Source organism: Trichosurus vulpecula, chromosome 7 (assembly GCF_011100635.1).
Source record: "Trichosurus vulpecula isolate mTriVul1 chromosome 7, mTriVul1.pri, whole genome shotgun sequence".
Lineage (NCBI taxonomy): Eukaryota > Metazoa > Chordata > Mammalia > Diprotodontia > Phalangeridae > Trichosurus > Trichosurus vulpecula.
In genome coordinates this window covers 27,232,819-27,250,351 of record NC_050579.1, presented here as the reverse complement: position 1 = coordinate 27,250,351, position 17,533 = coordinate 27,232,819, and the positions used below count along the sequence as shown (strand labels likewise).

The window sequence follows — 17,533 nt, the reverse complement described above, 5'->3', positions numbered from 1 at the left end:
TGTTTCCATGTGCAATTGAGGAAACTGAGGTACAGATTAAGCGATTCCCCCAAGGTCTTGACGCAGTCCCTGCCTTCAAGGAACTTTCATTCTATCAGGGAAATAAAATGTACAGATTATAAACACACTAAATATACACAAAAATGTAGAGATGAGGTAATTTCAGGCCCTGGCTAGCCCTTCAGGGTTGTTTCCATCCCTCTTTTGCTGCTCTCCACTGGACTGTGATTTCATCAGCATGGGGATCTTCCATTGTGGAAACTCCCCACATTGGGGCAGCTCAGCCACCAGTCTATAACTCATTGTCAGAGAGTCACCTCCGCTGCTGAGACTTGATTTGGTCACAGAGTTGGTTAGTGTACGTCAAAGGCAGACCTTGGATGAGATGACCTGGACTCCTCTTTTTCCCCTCCCTGTCCTTAACGCATGGATGAGATAATCCCTAAGGCCATTTTCATCTCTAGGATTCTCAGGACTTTTTCTCTCCTCCTTTCTCCCCTCTCTCATCTTTCTTCTTTCCCCCCACCCCGCCCCATTCCTGCTGAACACAGGGGCCTCCCTTTCCACAAGCCTACTTCAGAAATGCTAACCTGGGTGTTTTCATCAGAAATAATGACCACCTTGCTCTTCTGAAGAGACACTTGGTCCTTGTCCGGGAATCATTTCAGAAGTTGTATTCCCCACCCCACCCCCAGATTTCCCATATTCTCTTCCCTGATCTTCAGTACATCCCAGTAGAAATAGCATTGATTCTAGAGTCAGAGACTGTGTGTTTAAATCCTGCTTTTGACTTTGAGTCACCTTGGGCAAGTGTCTTGACCTCTTTATTATCAACTGTAAAATGGGGTGGTGGGGGAAGGACCAGATGATCTCTGAGGCGCCTTTAAGTTCTATATTTATGATCCTATTGTTTCTCTGGGTCTCAGATTCCTTCCCTGTGATATGAAGGATTTAGATCCGATGACCGTCCTGCTCTAAGGCCGTGATCCCACGATCCTTTCCAGGTCCAGACCCATAATCTTCAAACAGACAGGGGCTGAGAGGCCTCCAAAATACAACAGGCAAACACAGACAGTGTAGATCTAAGAGGGTCAAAAAGAGGTGGATCCATTCTCCTTCTGCCCCTCACCTAAAGGCCTTTTCCCCAGGCCCTCTCTGCGTCAGATAACCAACAGTTTTGAAGGAGACCCCCTCCCCAAGGCTCAGAGCCTCTCCACATTTTCCATTCTCATTAAGGTCCCAACAAATGAGATCATTTACGTGTTCTCTGCTTTGATTGCCATCTCCTGGATGCAAACACTCACAGCCTCTCTCTAATCAGGAGAATGACCCTAGAAGCCTTGCCTTGTCATTCTGAAATCAGCTTTTCTGGGTCTCTAACAATTCAGGGGAGAACCTTTCCTGCCCCCCTCTCCTCTCCCCCTTTTTGGTTGTTGTTAACTTGGATGAAAGAACGTGAGCAGATGATGTTGGGGAAAATGCTGGGACTAAGGAGGGCATGGCAGACATGGTGGGGGTGGGCAAGGCTGGCCCAGCTCGACCCTTCAATTTGCTTTCCTTATTCTCATGGCTGACCATAACCATGCATCCTCTCTGGTGACTACTCTAGTATGGCTTCTTTGTGATACAGGAAAGTTAATTAGACTTCAAAGGAATTTTATTTCCGTAGATGCTTCTTTGACCTTTGTGGGCAGCACTGAAAAATAACTTAGGTTCATTAAGCTGCTTCTTCTCTTTTTTTATAGAGAAAAGTGCATCTAAGTACTATGGCAAGAAATGGGTTTCTGTCTCTCTAGTGAATGAGGAATGGCTAATGCTCAGTCTATGACTTGTTGGATGGGGGGCCTATAGAATCAGTCAATTAATCTATGATATTAAACTAGGTGTAGAAAAATCCCTAAGAAATTTGGAAGGACACTATACAAGAGGTTTGTATATTGGGACTGGTTGGGAAAAGTCAGTAATACCTTGTAGGGTCTAGTCCATTGGGAGCCTAGGATTACAGTGGCAGGTCGCTGCAGCTTACAGGAGAGAGAGGTTGTGGCTAGTCCCCTGAAAAGGAATCATCTGGCAGGGATGGGGAGGGAGAGGTCAAAGAGCCTCTGTCTCCTCCTCTTCTCTTGACCAGAGGATGACCTTGTGTGCCCTGAAAGGTTGGAAGATTTGGGACTTCCAATGGAAGTCCTAACAGAATCCCTGGATTAGCAGTGTTTAAATAGGACAAACTAGACTTATCGGGGAAAGGCAGCTTCAGGACCCTGTGAGGAACCCAGTAGAAAGCTTTGCTACACCTACCTGGGGCTTCATACAGACCTACATATCTGAGACAGGGAAGGACTTTTGGCAATTGGGAGTTGGGAATTAACTACTGCCACATGTGTTTTCTAAGTTTGAATCCATTTTCTCCTGGATTCTGTATATATTTGTGGGTGAGTATGCCCCAATTTAGGGCTAAGTCTCGGTCAGAGAGTTGAGAATTCAGATTTTACTAAACTCAGAAGTTTAAAAGCAGCCAACACTGCTGATTCTGTTTTCATTGTCATAGAGTCCAAGGGAATTTATATGCTATACTTGGAGTAGTAGCTCGACTTCTCAGGACATTTGACCCTGTATCTGTTCAATTCACATTTTCTTTTGTATAAAATATTTTCTAATCTCTGAATGAGTGAACAATCCTTTTAGGTCACACGGAGCTTGAAAGATTAGAATCACAGTGGAATGGAGGAAAACATGAACTAGATGAGTCATGAATTATTGTTCAGAATCTATTCTTATGCCTTAGGCTAAATGAGGATCAATCCAGGTTTAGGATTGGGAGGAAAGAAGCAGATCTCATCCATGCATGGCTCCTGCTTTGGGGCTTCTCCCTTAACTAGAAATCTCACTCAAAGACCAGGGTCCAAGGGGTAGTGAGGTGACACAGTAGATGGAGCACTGGGCCTGGAGTCAGGAAGTCTTGAGTTCAAATCCAGCCTCAGACACATACTAACTATGTGACCATGGACAAGGCTGTGTGCCTCAATTTCCTCAACTCTAAAATGAGGCTTATTAACAGCACCCCCTTCCGGGACTGTTGTTCAGATTAAATGAAATAATAACCTATGCTCCTAGTGCATAACCGAAGTGGTGGATGATCAGAAAAGGAGATTAAAGTGAGAGCTAGAGACAGCCTGTGTGCTGCAGTGATGTCCACATAACGCTGAGGGAGACTCCCAGCTCCCTTGCAGTCATAAAGCATAAGAAGGTGGGGATGGGTGGCTACCAGCACCACTGCAGAGAGATCAGATTCGCTGAAGTATAAATGGGCCAGCTGTGCTTTTTCCTCCTGAAGACACCTGCAGCAGCTCTCTGGGGGCCCTTTCCCCAGGGTCTACCTAATGTTCCTTGCTTGGCATTCTTTTTGAGACCCCTGCCACCCCAGGACAGCATCCCTATTTATAATCTTCAGACAATTAGGAGAGTTCTCTCTCTGCTGATAGCTCATCACAGCCCCGTCACCGCACTGATGCATGCATGCCTTATTGGACTAATATATCATTACAGCAAGGTGTTTGGATGATGCATGGCTTCAAAGATGGAGCTATCAAAAGAGTGAGTCTAAGAGTAGATTAAATTTAATTACAGGATAAAAGACTGCTCTCCGTCACTCTGGTGATGAATTAACTGGGGGAAGGAGCATCAGCTTCCCAAGAATGAAAGCTGAGATGCCAGTAAACCATGGCAGCTGGATGACAAGGATCCCCCCCATCCCCCACCAAGACCTGGAAAAGTGCCAGGGACAATAAAGATCAAACTGTAGTTGTTTAAGCATTGTGACTGCACTCCTGGACCTTTCTATATCCTGGGATCTTATTTCAGGGTGAAACTTTCTGTTGTGTTCACAGTCTAGCGGTGTAAAGGATAGAATCTGAAAGAATCTGAATTCAAGTCCATCTGTGATGCCACATACGAGTCGTGTGACTCTGGGCAAATCCCTGATGCTCTCAGCTTCAGTTTCCTTCTTTTCAAATGAAGGAGTTGGGTCCCTTCCATCTCTAAGTGTCTGAAAGCCAGAGTGCAGTGGGAAGCTAAGCAAATGCCTTGGTCAGTGTCTGCTCTAGCATACTGGGTACTCAGGTGGTGTGTGGGCCCAGTCTGACCATGTCCTATTCAGTACCTTAGCTAGAAATGGAGGACTAGATGGCACCAGACTATGACAACAGCCACAGTTCCACAGCAGAAGAGTGTAATCAGCCAGGGATTGCCCCTTGGCGGTGCGCTGATGGGGCCACTGAGCTCCATCCAATGAAGGCGAGCCATTCCTTTACATGATCGGGCTTAGACACAAACTAGACGTGTAATGGAAATGGTAACAGGCCCTTCCGAGTGAGACCCAGGGCTTTTTAAGAAATCACAGGTGTTTCTAATTGGCAGATAAAGACATACTCTGAGAAAGGCACCTCCCCTCAGCAGGGGTGACCTCACTCAGCATTACTATTCACACAGAATCCTGAACAAAAAACCCATGGGCATCCCATTAGAGAACCATCACCATCATTTTGGAGTAGCAAAGACCCGATCACCTGGAAAGGGCCAAACAAATTGTGATCCATGAATACAATGGGATCTATCTGGGTCCTAAGAAAAGATGGATCTGAAGAATTCAGAGAATCATGGGAAGACTCAATGGACTGATGCAGAAGTGAAATAACTAGAACCAGGAAAATTTTATATATTACTACAATGATGTACATGGGAAGAACCATAACAACAAAACCCTGAGAGCTGCTAGGTAGCACAGTAAGTAGAGTACCGGGCCTGAAGTCAGGAAGACCTGAGTTCAAATCCAGCCTCAGACATTTCCTGGATGTGTGACCCTGAGGAAGTCACTTCACCCTGTTTCCTTCAGTTTCCTCCTTTGTAAAATGGTCTGGAGAAGGAGTTGGCAAGCCATTCCAGAATCTTTACCAAGAAAACCCCAAACTGGAGTCACAAAGAATTGAATACCTACTGAAATGACTGAGAAACAGAGAAGGACAAAAGACTGAACCCAGAGCAATTACAATAACCAAGCCTGGTCCTAAAAGAGAGATGAGGAAATGTTTTACCTAATCGCGTTTCCTCCTCTAGCTTTCATTGTTATTCTGTGTTATAGACGATGTCGTGCTAGCACAAAGAGAGGATATTAATGCTTTTTTAATCTAAAAAACAAACATAAAAAGGAGCCTGTGACTCCCTCTGGTAGAAGTTTGCTCCAAACCCTCTGGTGTTGGGGATAGGCTCTTACTCAACCACTTCCAAAGGGCTCTTTGGGCATGACTTGGTGACTGAGGAATATGGCCCCCTGTTGCAAATGCACTACAAACAGATAGGTTTTATATGTATGTGTTGTGTTTACCTTGCTATTTTACAGCTTCCAAATAAGATGTAAGATCTTTGAGGACTCAGACCCTCTTGGATATTAGCCAGGTTGCTCTGGGTTGTAGGATTGCTTCAGGGCTAGCCCTTGGCATAGGAGTCATGTGGGAGGCCACCAGCACAGAGAGATTCAGTGTACACAGGGGGTTCTCAGCCAGCCTTCCCCCAAATAATCCCCATCATTACGATCATGCCTGAGGGCCCTGAGCACTGAAGGCTGCCCCCCTTCCCCCCCCAGCCCCCCACTGTTAGAGTAGATGCTTGTTCCATAGGAGAGAGAGCATGGGAAGTCATTATCAGTCATCAAGGCTGATGGAGGATCTCATTGATAGGTCCAGCATCAGTCATCTGCAGGATGCAAAGAGCATACTGCAATTAGAGTTGGGAAGAACTGAGTTCAAATTCAGCCTCTAACACGTAGTAGCTATGAAATCCTGGGTAGGTCATTCACCTTTCTCAGCTTCAGTTTCCTCCACTGTAAAAATAGCACCCACTTCCCAGGGTTGGAAGGATCAGATGAGATGAGATTAAGTGCTTTGAAAGCTGTATGTCACCTGAAAGAAGTCACCCCAGCACCAGGTGACACTATTTTGATGGAGGAAAAGGGGGTGGAGAAGGTACGAGCTGGGCTCAGACGGGGAGGGCCCCTGAGCTATGGGAGCTTTTCAGAAACATGCTTGGGAGCTTAGCAGACTTTTCCCCTCTTCCAGCAGATAGTCACAGTGCCCCCAAGGCCTCCTCAGCAGCTTAGGAAAAGCTTCCCTTGCCCCCAGCCCACCAAACACAGGCAAAAGCCTGTGCCAGCATCCCCACTACCTCTGAGAGGATTTCTTTGCCTGCTTTCTGAGTCACTGGAAAAGCAGAGGCCTCTGAAGGCAAGCAGCAGGCATTTGATTATGCAAATGTGTGGTAAGCCCTTAATGAGACTGTCTTTATCATGTTATATTTCATCATTTTGATCCTTATTCATAAATGCAGTTGCCACACTGAGGCAGTCTATAAAATGCTTACTAAAGAAAATGAATGAGTAGGAAAACAGAACCTCCAGCAGGCCCAGGCTCACAGGACTGCAGAGCCAGGAGAGCAGCATTTTTGAACCCAGTTCTCCCATGACAGCCAGCCTCAACAACTCAATTCAACAAGCATTTATTTTAAGGTCTCCTAGGTATCAGGCCTGCCCTCAAACAGCATGATGTGTCTGGGTCTTACCAACATTTCTTAATTACCGACCAAACCTCTAGTCTATTTGTGACCCCTAACTTTCCTCCTTACCTCCTACTTCTCGTCTCTCTCATTTCAGTGAGGTCTCCTTCTCTGACATCCCCCCACCTCCAGATCTCCATTAAAAAGTAAATTTAAAGGACAACAATATAAATAGTATTGATCACCAAACCATCCCAGGCTGTTCCGCAAAGTGGCTCCTGATTCCTTTGTCCTCTGTTCTAGAAAGTCATGAAAGACCACTGCAGATTTAATAATTGTCCCCCTTGAACATGAAACATCTCTTCTAACCTGAGGCCCCCAGCCATGACAGGGGTAGAGGATTGCAGTGTGGTTCTCTTGGGGCCCCTGGTCCAAACAAACATCTTTAGCCTTGTTGTTGCGAAGCTGTTGGGACAGAAACAAACAACCAATGTTAGCCCTCATCAAGCAGATGTTCCTTCACATCAACACACCTGGCTTTCTCTACCATGAGGGATGTCTTTTATCCAATCCTTTTTCATGGAGTCAGAAATATAGCCTCCTCTCCACACAGTAGGTGCTTAATAAATAATTGTTGGTTGATTGACTGATAGACAATCTCTAAAGTCCCTTGTAGCATAATTATCTTTTAGTAATATTCTTTGATGATATAAGATTTGAGAAATGTTAATTAAACTACCACATCTGCAGCCCGCTTGTGCCTTGGTCCTCATCTTCAGAGAGGGAGGCAGTCTGGTAGAGTGCTTAACCAGAGTTCAAATCTTCCCTCAGACACTTGCTTGCAGTGCATTCTGGGCAAGCCACTCAGTGTCCTCATCTGTAAAATGGAGGGTTGAATTTGAGGCTCTTCATGGTCCCTTAAGTCTACATCCTGCCCAGTAATGAAGAATGGGCACCAAGAGCAGACATTGATACCCCACAAGGAGGCAGAGTAGGATGTGGTCGGAAAGGTGCCCAGTCTCCTCCGCCATCTTTCCTTAACTGGCCTGAACAGGGCCTAAATTTCCTGCCATGAGCTCTCTTTTGGGAATAAAGTATTGAAGGTCTCAGTTAACATGGAAATAGCATCTGGAGAAGGATAGGGCAAGGGGCAGGATGATACTCAAAGAAAAGCTTATAAGCCTTAAACATCATCACTCTTTATGTTAGTATAGAGCACAAGATGGTGACATTAAGCCTCAGGCACCCAGAAGCGCCATGATGAGATGGGACATAGGCTAGGTTTGGACAAAAGAGTAGAGAAGTCCAGAGCATGGGAGCACAGGCATATATGGGACCCCTGAGAACATGGGGGTGGGCAGGAAGATGCCATTAGAGATGATGAGCCATGCTGAATTTAATGGCACATATAGTCAGAGTGTAGAAGGGAAATGTCACTAATTCCTAAACTTTTTTAAGTTAACTTAATTTTTTTCAATGAACAAAAATCTATTTTCTCTACTTTTGTTTTATTGAAGTAAAAAAGAAAACTAAAATGATTATGATAAATATGCGCAGTCAAATAAAACAAATTCCTGTATTGGACATGTCCAAAAAAGAGACACCTCATTCTGCATCATGAGACTAATGCCTCTCTTCCAGGAGATGGGAAGCATGCTTCAGCAGAAGCCTTCTCAATTCCTAAATTTTACCTCAATTTCACCCAGACCTTACTCCAAGCTTAAGAAGTCCCCAGGAGATTCTCCTGGTATATATCTGTCCTTAAGTATGAAGAGGTCCCTAAGTCTCAATAAATCCATATTCCTTGAGGCTTCCATAATTTCATGGACACTAAATCAATGCCCAAGTTAAATCATGCCACTTCATTGATGGCAATAATTCTGCAGACTGAGGCTAGAGATGGAGCATTGATCAATACAGAGGGGGCTCTAATTGCTTTAACTCATTCATTTACTTTTTCTGGCATTCTGATGATTCTGTTCACTGTTATGACCCAGCACTGAATAGCTAATGGTATCCCAAGTTGTGATAGGTGAACCAACCATCAGGTCCTATGCTTCCCGTAGCTGCTGTCGTGATTCATTGTAACACTCACCTCCCCATAGGCAATGGTGTTATTGTATCTCCGCATCTCGGGATAAACATGGTCCAGGTACCACTGGAAATTCTTACACTTCAACCTCTTCCTTAAAGCTCTCCTTTCTGAGACATCACCGATGTCTATTCCTGGATTCTGAAAACAGAATTTCAAAAGGCACAAAGCTCAGAACAGCATTGATGGGGATGGAAGGAATCAGAGATTTTAGATGGAAGAGACCTCAGAACTGCTTCAACTTGAGGACAGGACCAACCAATGTCAGCTTCAAGGGAATATCTGCCTCATAGCTCTCAGGAAACTTAGACACCATCTGGATTTACATCCTACTTTTGGTGTTTATTTATACCTGGGCTGATTTGGACAGCTCACTTAACATCCCGTAGGCATTTCTTTCCTTGTCTACAAAATGATGGAGCCCAACGACATGGCTCTGAGGTTCCTTCTAACTCTAGACCTTTGATCTCATGATCTCTCTGAGCCTCTGGCTCCTCATCCTCAGATAAGATGGATTGAACTAGATGACTTTAGAAATCTCTTCTAGATGCTAGAAGGATGCTCCTAGTGGCACTCAGAGAGTTCACAGAATCTCGGGCAGATACTCTAAAAGCTGAAGAGTCCAATCTGGATTGCTATTCCTGAGAAATGGTCATCCAGTCTTTCCTTGCTTTCCTCCAATGAGGGGAAGTTCACTACTCCCCAGCACCAGCCCCTTCCTTTTCTAGATAGTTCTAGACATTAGGACATTTTTCCTGATATCAAGCCTAACGTCTCATTGAAACTTGTAGCTATCATCCTTGGTTCTCCCTGGGGCCACCAGAAAAAAGTCTAACTCCTTCTTTCACAAGACAGTTCTTCACATACCTGAGGATGGCTACCATATGCCCAAGCCTTCTCTTCTCCCCGCTAAGCCTGCTCCACTCCATTTGGGGTCATCAACTCCATTCATCTAAAACCCCATTAGAGAACAACATGCCTCCCTGCCCGTGGTCCAGAACATCTCACTCATGCATTGTGAAACAGCCAGTGATGGTGTTTTCTCTTTATCCGCAATGACTCATGCTCCACATTTCTTTCTCTAACCACCAGGTGTAATTATTCATATAATGATTTTATAGAGGCAAGACAAGAGAAGCTTGCAACCACTTCACTGAGCTCTTTGTTAACAGGTGTGTGATCCACTGCCCCCCATAACCCCCACCCCACCCCTTAGTTCCCAATTCTGTCTTCCCTGAAGTTCATTATATGCAGAAGGGAAGGTAATTTTCCATAACAAAGCTCATAATGAACTTCTAATGAATTATTCACTTGGATTTTGCCAAAATGAACAGTTAATAGGCTTCTGTGCACAGAGGTAAAAATCAGGCAGCCAAAATGTGAAACATCAGACCTTGCTAAGGGTTGCCCTGGATCAAGGGAAACACAAACCTCCATCACTTGGTGGTCTAGTAATGACAAATATGGCAGCATCTGGAAGGTGGGGGAGATGGCACAAACTATTCTATTAAAGTTTTGGCAAAAGTATGAGCAGAATAGGCTTCTCAGCCCCACTAATTCTTAGAGGGAAACTAATCAGGGGTTTTAATTTTATGCCAGCTATGGATGAATAATCTGTCTTTTTGGCTTCCTGTTTTTTTTTTTCCTTTTAAAAGCTCTCTTGGAGGTCTCAAAATTTCTAAGTCATTTTAGCTACACAGATACCAATTTTATAATAAAACAAAATGGCAGTTCAAGTTTTCATGTAGGATTATGGGATCTGAGATTTAGGATAGAAAGGACCTCAGAGGCCACAGAGTGCAAGGAAGGAAGGAAGGAAGGAAGGAAGGAAGGAAGGAAGGAAGGAAGAAAGAAAGAAAGAAAGAAAGAAAGAAAGAAAGAAAGAAAGAAAGAAAGAAAGAAACAAAGAAAGAAAGAAAGAAAGAAACAAAGAAAGAAAAAATATATATGTTTAGGAACAGATAGGATTATTAGAAACTGGGGCAAAGTGATTATACAAAACATGTTTTGGGAGTCCTTACCCACCAGCACCCCCCGTCCTATTGTGATTGGAGTTGTTTGGTTCTGACTGAGATGTGCATCAGAGAAAGGATGCTTAGCTCATACCTCCAGGGGCAGGTTCCAGGCAATGTACACATGGGACTTGTAATCATCCATCCAGACCTCGGCCACTCGAAGAGCATTCCTTTTGGTGTAGAAGCCGATGTTGTTGTTGTAGGGCTTCTTCTTCCTCTCAATGTGGGCCACTCGGGAACAGGGCAGGACCTCCATACTGCCGCCACAGAGCCACACCTGGAACCGGGAAGGACGAGGCACACAGCTGTCATCCTGAGGGGTTCTCTGCTTTTCAGAGGCCTGGATCCCTCACATGGAGATCATAGGATCACAGATGTACTGCTGGAAAGGACCTTAGAAGTCACTCAGCTTATTTTACAGATGAGAAAACTGAGGCAAATAGAAGTGAAGTGATTTGCCCAGGCTCACACAGCTAGTAAAGTGTCTGAGGAAGGATTTGAACCCAAATCTTCCTGATTCAAAGTCTAGTACTGTATGCATTATAATACCAGGCTTCTGGCATGAGATGTCCTCGTTAGCATGCAATTCTTTCTCTCTAAGACAGGAACATCTCCTACGGTATTTTCCTAGTCCAAAGACTGAGTGTATTAAGGCACATGTTTATACTGAAAGAACAATGGCAGCAACCGCCCTCTGATGAGGAAAAGGTGGCCCCTTTGCTGAGGCCTCTAGCTGAAACCTAGAGGCAAAATTCAATGACATCATGCCCAAGGGAGCCACACCTGACAGTGACCACAAGTCCAGGACAGCCCTGGTAATCATGCTAAAGCATGCTAAAGCAACAAGAAGTGATGCCTGGCAGGGACTACAAATCATCTCCATGTAGCTAGTGGCTAGGACACATCAAGAACATACTGCAGATATGTTGTACGCTGTGTGAGACTGGCGGCAGAAGGCCCGAGAATAACTTGATGACACCAGAAAATGCTGAAGCATGGACTAGCCCTCCAAGTGAGTGCCTTGCTATACATACTTCTTATATGTGTGCTCCTTGGCATGTGAATTCCCTTTACTCCACATATGTTCTTTAGGTAATGTCCACTCTTTCTACTGATTTTGGGTAAAGTGTATACCATGTCTATGGGTGGGATGGGAGTGGAGACCTTTTATTGCTACTTTTCTTACTATATTATTTCATTGAATGTCTTTACTTTGAACTAATCATCTCCCCTGGATGAATGGAAAAAAAGTAAATACATTGGTGGGGGCTCATGGGCTATGGTTTCGAGTGGATTCAGACTAAATAAGGGGCTTGAATCTGGGGTAGCCTTGTGTGAGGGGTCCATGAAAGGATGCTCCTAGATATCTTATACTAGCTTTTTGGATATCATATTGCACTGCAGGCACAGACTAGCTTGTAGTCCACTAAAACCTTCATTTACTTAAGTGTGGTGGTATAATCCCAGCTGTCAGGCTGAGACTGGAAGATTGCTTGTGCTTGAGTTCTGAGTTTTGTCGGGCCATGCCAATCAATCAGATATCTGTTTCAATACGGTGAGCTCTCAAGTTGATCAGCAATGAGACCCATGAGTAGCCTCTCCACCTCCAGCCTGGGCGAGAGAAGGAGACCCAGACTTTAAAAAATAATGAACTGCTATTAACCATGATCACGTCTCCCAGATCATGTTACCTCCCCTTTTGGACTTTCGAATTTGATTTTTTTAAACCCAAGTGGGATAAGCCATGTAGTTCAACCCTCTCCTTTTACAGATGAGGAAACTGTGATCCAGGGAGGTCACAGGCATGTAGATGTAGAATTGGGATGAATCTCAGAGGCCATCCAGTTTGACCTTATAATTTTACAGATAAGGAAACTGAGGCCAACAGAGGTCATCTTCCTCTTCTAGTCCAGTATTCTTTCAGATCTTAACTCTGCTGCAGATTCTATAAGCACATGGAGTCATTAATTAAAATGTTAATTAAGTTAATTAAGATAGGAGAGGGTATGGTACTGAATTAGAGACCACCACCCAATTAGATGTCATCAGAGATATCTCTTTGAATCTGATTCTTCTGCCCATTTTAAATCCACCTAATTGTGCCCCGATCTAGTCCACCAGGGTTCATGTTTTCTATGAGAGTAGCTTTGCTCCAATCCAGGTAAATTCTATCCCCAGCTGCCCCTTGATCTAAGAGCTTGGTGACCCTGTAAGAATCTGAGGTGTCCTGTCCTCGCAGCCAGACCTCCCTTCTTCCGAGGCCAGCTCTGCTTTATACACAGCAACGTGGCCTTTCTCGAACTGAGGGTGATAGAAACATCTTGGTTTTCTCCTTCTTTTCTATTTCAGAGAGGAGGAAACTGACACCTACAGGGAGTAAGTGCCTCATCCAAGGTCGCCCGGCTAATAAGCACTAGAGGCGAGATTCAAACCCAGAGCTGGAGTCGGGTGCTCTTTCTCACTCTACCACCCTGAATCATCACTTACAAAAAGAGACAACTTTTAATCAGAGCTCAAAGGAGGACTTTTTGTCCCAGGCAAGGATGTTATAAACAGTTATAGGGGATAAAAAAATAGAAGCCCTGGTGGGGAGGTGAAGGCAAAGGAAGGACATTCTAGTGGGTCCCCCAGACGCCCAATGTGGCCACAGTCCTGCTTCAAACCAACACATGCAGCTCCCAAAACCTGTCCTCTCCAGGCTCCAGGTGATCGCTCAGGAAGCCGGCCTGTTACACATTTTTTGCATCTCTGGGACGTCTGGCCCAAGCTTTATGGAAGTTTGTGGAGCATGGCCAATTTCAGGCCCACGATTGAGTGGGAGGAGAGTCATGTCTTGGAACTCCATGGTCAATTCAACCTGGATCCCAAGATGCCACCGCTTACAAATGCCCATCACTGCTGTACCCGTATCCTCCAGGAATGCAAAACAGCCGAGAATTATGGATATGGATGTCAGAAGAACGAAAGGGTTTTTAATCTAATTTTATGACTGTCTTTTGGGGTTTTATACATTACCTTCATTTCCAAAGATAATCTTTTCTCCTCTCTTTCCCAAAGAATCATCTCTTTTTTAAAAAATGTTTATAAAATACAAACGTGTTACATTTATAAAATATAAGTATATTGTGTTTATAAAATACAATGCATTATATTTATACTTACAAATAGAAATATATGATGTGTTCTATTTGCAAAATGAAGGGCATCTAGGTGGTACAGCAGATAGAGTGCCAGGTCTGGAGTCAGGAAGGAAGACTCATCTTCCCGAGTTCAAATCTGGCCTCAGACTAGCTGTGTGACCTGGGCAAGTCACATAACCCTGTTTGCCTCAATTTTCTCATCTGCAAAATGAGCTGGAGAAGGAAATGGCAAACTATTCGAGTATTTTTGCTAAGAAAACCTCAAAGGTAGATGTGACTGAAAAATGATTGGACAACAATAAAAATTTGTAAAATGTATAGTATATTTATAAAATGTAAGCATTTTATATTTTAAAAACATTTTATGTTTATAAAATAGAAATATGTAATATCATCTGAAAATATATATTTAAAGGAGGGGGAAAGCAGCTCACTAAAACCTATCAGTACACCCACCCACTGTGTTGAACAGCATTTGTAACATTTATTCTACCTCTGTAGTTCCCCCTGCTTCTGAGTTTTCTCAATTTAGGGAGAACCAAAGTGTCAAACAAAGGCTTGTGGGGAGTGAGAGAGAACAGGTGCTGAGGCCAGTGACTTGCCGTGAGGCAGGGCTGCAGATAGGCAAGGCCTGGCAAGTCTGTTATGTTCTTATTGAGAGCTAGAGATAAGAGCAGATGGACGGCCACTTCGATGGTACTGCTGGTATTAAAGGAACAAGAAGAAGGCCTAAAGGGCACTGGGCAGAGTGGTCTTCCAGGAAGAATCACAGTATTAGAAATTTACAGCTGGAAGGTACCTTGGAGGCCGTAAAGTCCAACATCCATTTTACAGATAAGGAAACTAAAGTACAGAGGGCTTACGAATGAGACATGGGGAAAGGTGGATAAACTTCATACGGGGTCAGAAGAAGGCAGAAGGGTTTGGGGCCTCCTTCTCCTGATCGACACCTGTGTTTTCAGCCCCCAGGACTCCTGATCTGACAATCTGAGACTTGAGGCAGATAGAAATCAGATTGCTTCCATAGGGGGAAATACGGCTTTTTATGGCATTCACCATGCATCAACGAAATGGGTTCAGCAGATAAATAACAGAACCTTCCATGCCCTTCTATGACAACTTAGCTCCCTTTCTCCATCTTCCTTCTCTTCCTTTTTCCTACAGATCTCTTTCCTGTATTATAGGATCGTTCAATCAATCAGTCAATAAGCACATGTTAAACACAAAATATGCTGGGTCCTGGGATACAAGGGGGAAACTGAATACTTCAGGCTCCCTCGGAGAGTTCTCACATGTGTAATAAACTTAGAACTAAAGGGATCTTAGAGGTAATCTAGTCTATCCCCACTTTCTTTATACAGATGAGTCAACTAAGTCCCAGGGAAGTCTTGCCCAAGGAATTGAGTGTCAGAGCAAGGATTCAAATACTGAAGTTCTCCAATGCCTGTTTTCCTCTTTCCCTATCCTACCACCACCTCCCCATCTCCCTTCCTTCCTCTCCTCTCTTTCTCCTTTCTTTCCTTCTCTCCCTCCTCTTCCTTCCTTTCCTTGTCTCTTATTTTTTTCTTTCCTTTCCTTTCTTTCTCTTTCATTTCTTCCTTCCTCTCTTTTCTCTCTCTTCCCTCCTTCCTTCCTTGTCTCCTCTTTCTTTTTCCTTCCTTCCTTCTCCTTCCTTCTCTTTTTTTTTCCTCCCTTCCTTTTCTGTCTAGTTCTCTCTTCCTCCTTCCCTTCCACATAATAATTCTAGCTGTAATATTCCAAAGCTACCATCATCACATTTTAGAATTAGATGATCCATCAAACACCAATGGAAATATGAAGACAGAAACATTTAGCAGCCTTTGGTTGGGTCTGTATTGATGGACAGAATCAGTGTGTCTGGTGGGGTGGGAATCCTGCCCTCTATTAATCTGACAACGGTCTCTTCTTCAGAGTTTAACATTGGAATCAGAAGAATAAACTGAGAACAAGCTTGGAGACAATTAGAATTATTTCTATGGCATTGGGGGAGAGGGAAGATGCTGTTATCATTCTTCCAGCTGGCATTCATTGCCCAGTCTGTTAGCATTTCTTTTGCCTCTTGCATAGGAGGAGGGTGGTGCTGGGCAGTTGTAATTACAGCTGGGCTTCTCTTCTGTTGTGGAAGCTTAGAGTGATGGCAGGAAGCTATCGGGCAAACGGCAGTGATCTATCTGTTTAATAGGTTTAATTCTGTTTATCCAGCCCCCAAAGTGCCTAGATACCTTTCTGAAGGATTAGATGGGAGCATAAAGCATCTTGGGATATGCCTGGCACAGTTACATGCTTGGAAGAGAAAATGACATTAAGTCTCTCCTAAGGTTTCCCAAAACTGGCATTCACTCCTTTCTCCCTCCCACAGTGAAACTCCACTGCCCCCCACTTATACAGACACACACACACACACACACACACACACACACACACACACACGCACACACGCACACAAACACACACCAGCCATAATATGTGGAGTTAGGAATCAGCAGGAAATAACAAATGCTTTGGAACCAAATTAGACAAAATGAAATGCCCGGCCAAATAAACACATACTTCCTGCCCCATGGATCTCTCTGGTTTAATACCTGCCTGGTGACTGTCATAAGAAGTCAGGTCTCTGACAGATGGGCAGGGAGTGGGAAGCTCTAGCATGGTTCTGTGAGGTTCTCAGCCCATCTGCCTTCTCCTAATGGGGACCTTCATTCTCCTTTTTTTAATCAAACCACCTGGAACTTGGAACACACCATGGCTTTGGCCCAAAGCTCCATTTCTGAGATTATGTTCTTATGCTAGAATTAAGCCAACAATCACATAGGGGCGATCTTTCATAGTATCCAATGCCAAATTTCCAGTGTTGCTCATTTTCTCCCCAATGAATTGAAGGATTACTTTAGTTTGGTGTAGGAACTGGGACCAAAATGTTACTGGTATGCCCTACTTTAAAAAACAAAAATAAACATATGTAATAGAAAATTGGGAGAGTGGTGCTATCTTTGTGTGTGTGTGTGTGTGTGTGTGTGTGCGTGTGTGTAGGTATATGTACACACATACATACACATGTATATGTATATATATGTATATGTATAAATACACGTACATACACACGTACACACATACATACCAATATAGAAATCTACAAACCAGAGAGCAAAAGTATCATCGAAAACATTTGAGAATAAGAGAAGGGAGAGATAGGAAAAGGTACCATTGAACTGGCTCATGACAGAGTGTCCACCCAGATGGAAATTATGGATGATGCTTTTCTAATGAATAGGACAAAAACAGAACACAGACATTTCAAACTCAATGTCTCCTTTGTTGTTCAGGCATTTTTTCAGTTGTTCTGACTCTTCATGACTCCTTTTAGAGTTTTCTTGACAGAGATACTGGAGTGGTTTGCTATTTCCTTCTGCAGTTCATTTTACAGATGAGTAAACTGAGGCAAACAGGGTTAAGTGATTTGCTCAGGGCCACACAGCTAGTCAGTGTCTGAGGTCAAATTTGAACTCAGGACCTCCTGATTTCAGGCACAGCATTTTATCCACTGTGTCACCTAGCTGCTAGATATCCCCGAGGCATCTTAAATTCAATATGTCCAAAAGTGAATTTGTTATCCACCCCCCGCCCCAAGTTCTTCTCTCTTCTGCACTTCTCAACTGCTAGAGAGGGCACCTCCATTCTCCAAGCCAATCAGGAGTGCGCCCTCAGCCTCTTGGTCTCACTCATCC

At 43.9% G+C, this 17,533-nt stretch overlaps 1 protein-coding gene across 1 annotated transcript in view; it reads right to left on the bottom strand.

The window, feature by feature from the left end:
* GALNT17 (polypeptide N-acetylgalactosaminyltransferase 17) overlaps positions 1-17,533 on the bottom strand; it is a 315,475-nt gene that overhangs the window by 18,299 nt on the left and 279,643 nt on the right. The window contains 3 exon segments of the mRNA XM_036768136.1: positions 6,910-7,005; positions 8,636-8,773; positions 10,739-10,924. Of these exon segments, the coding sequence (XP_036624031.1) occupies positions 6,910-7,005; positions 8,636-8,773; positions 10,739-10,924 (420 nt within the window).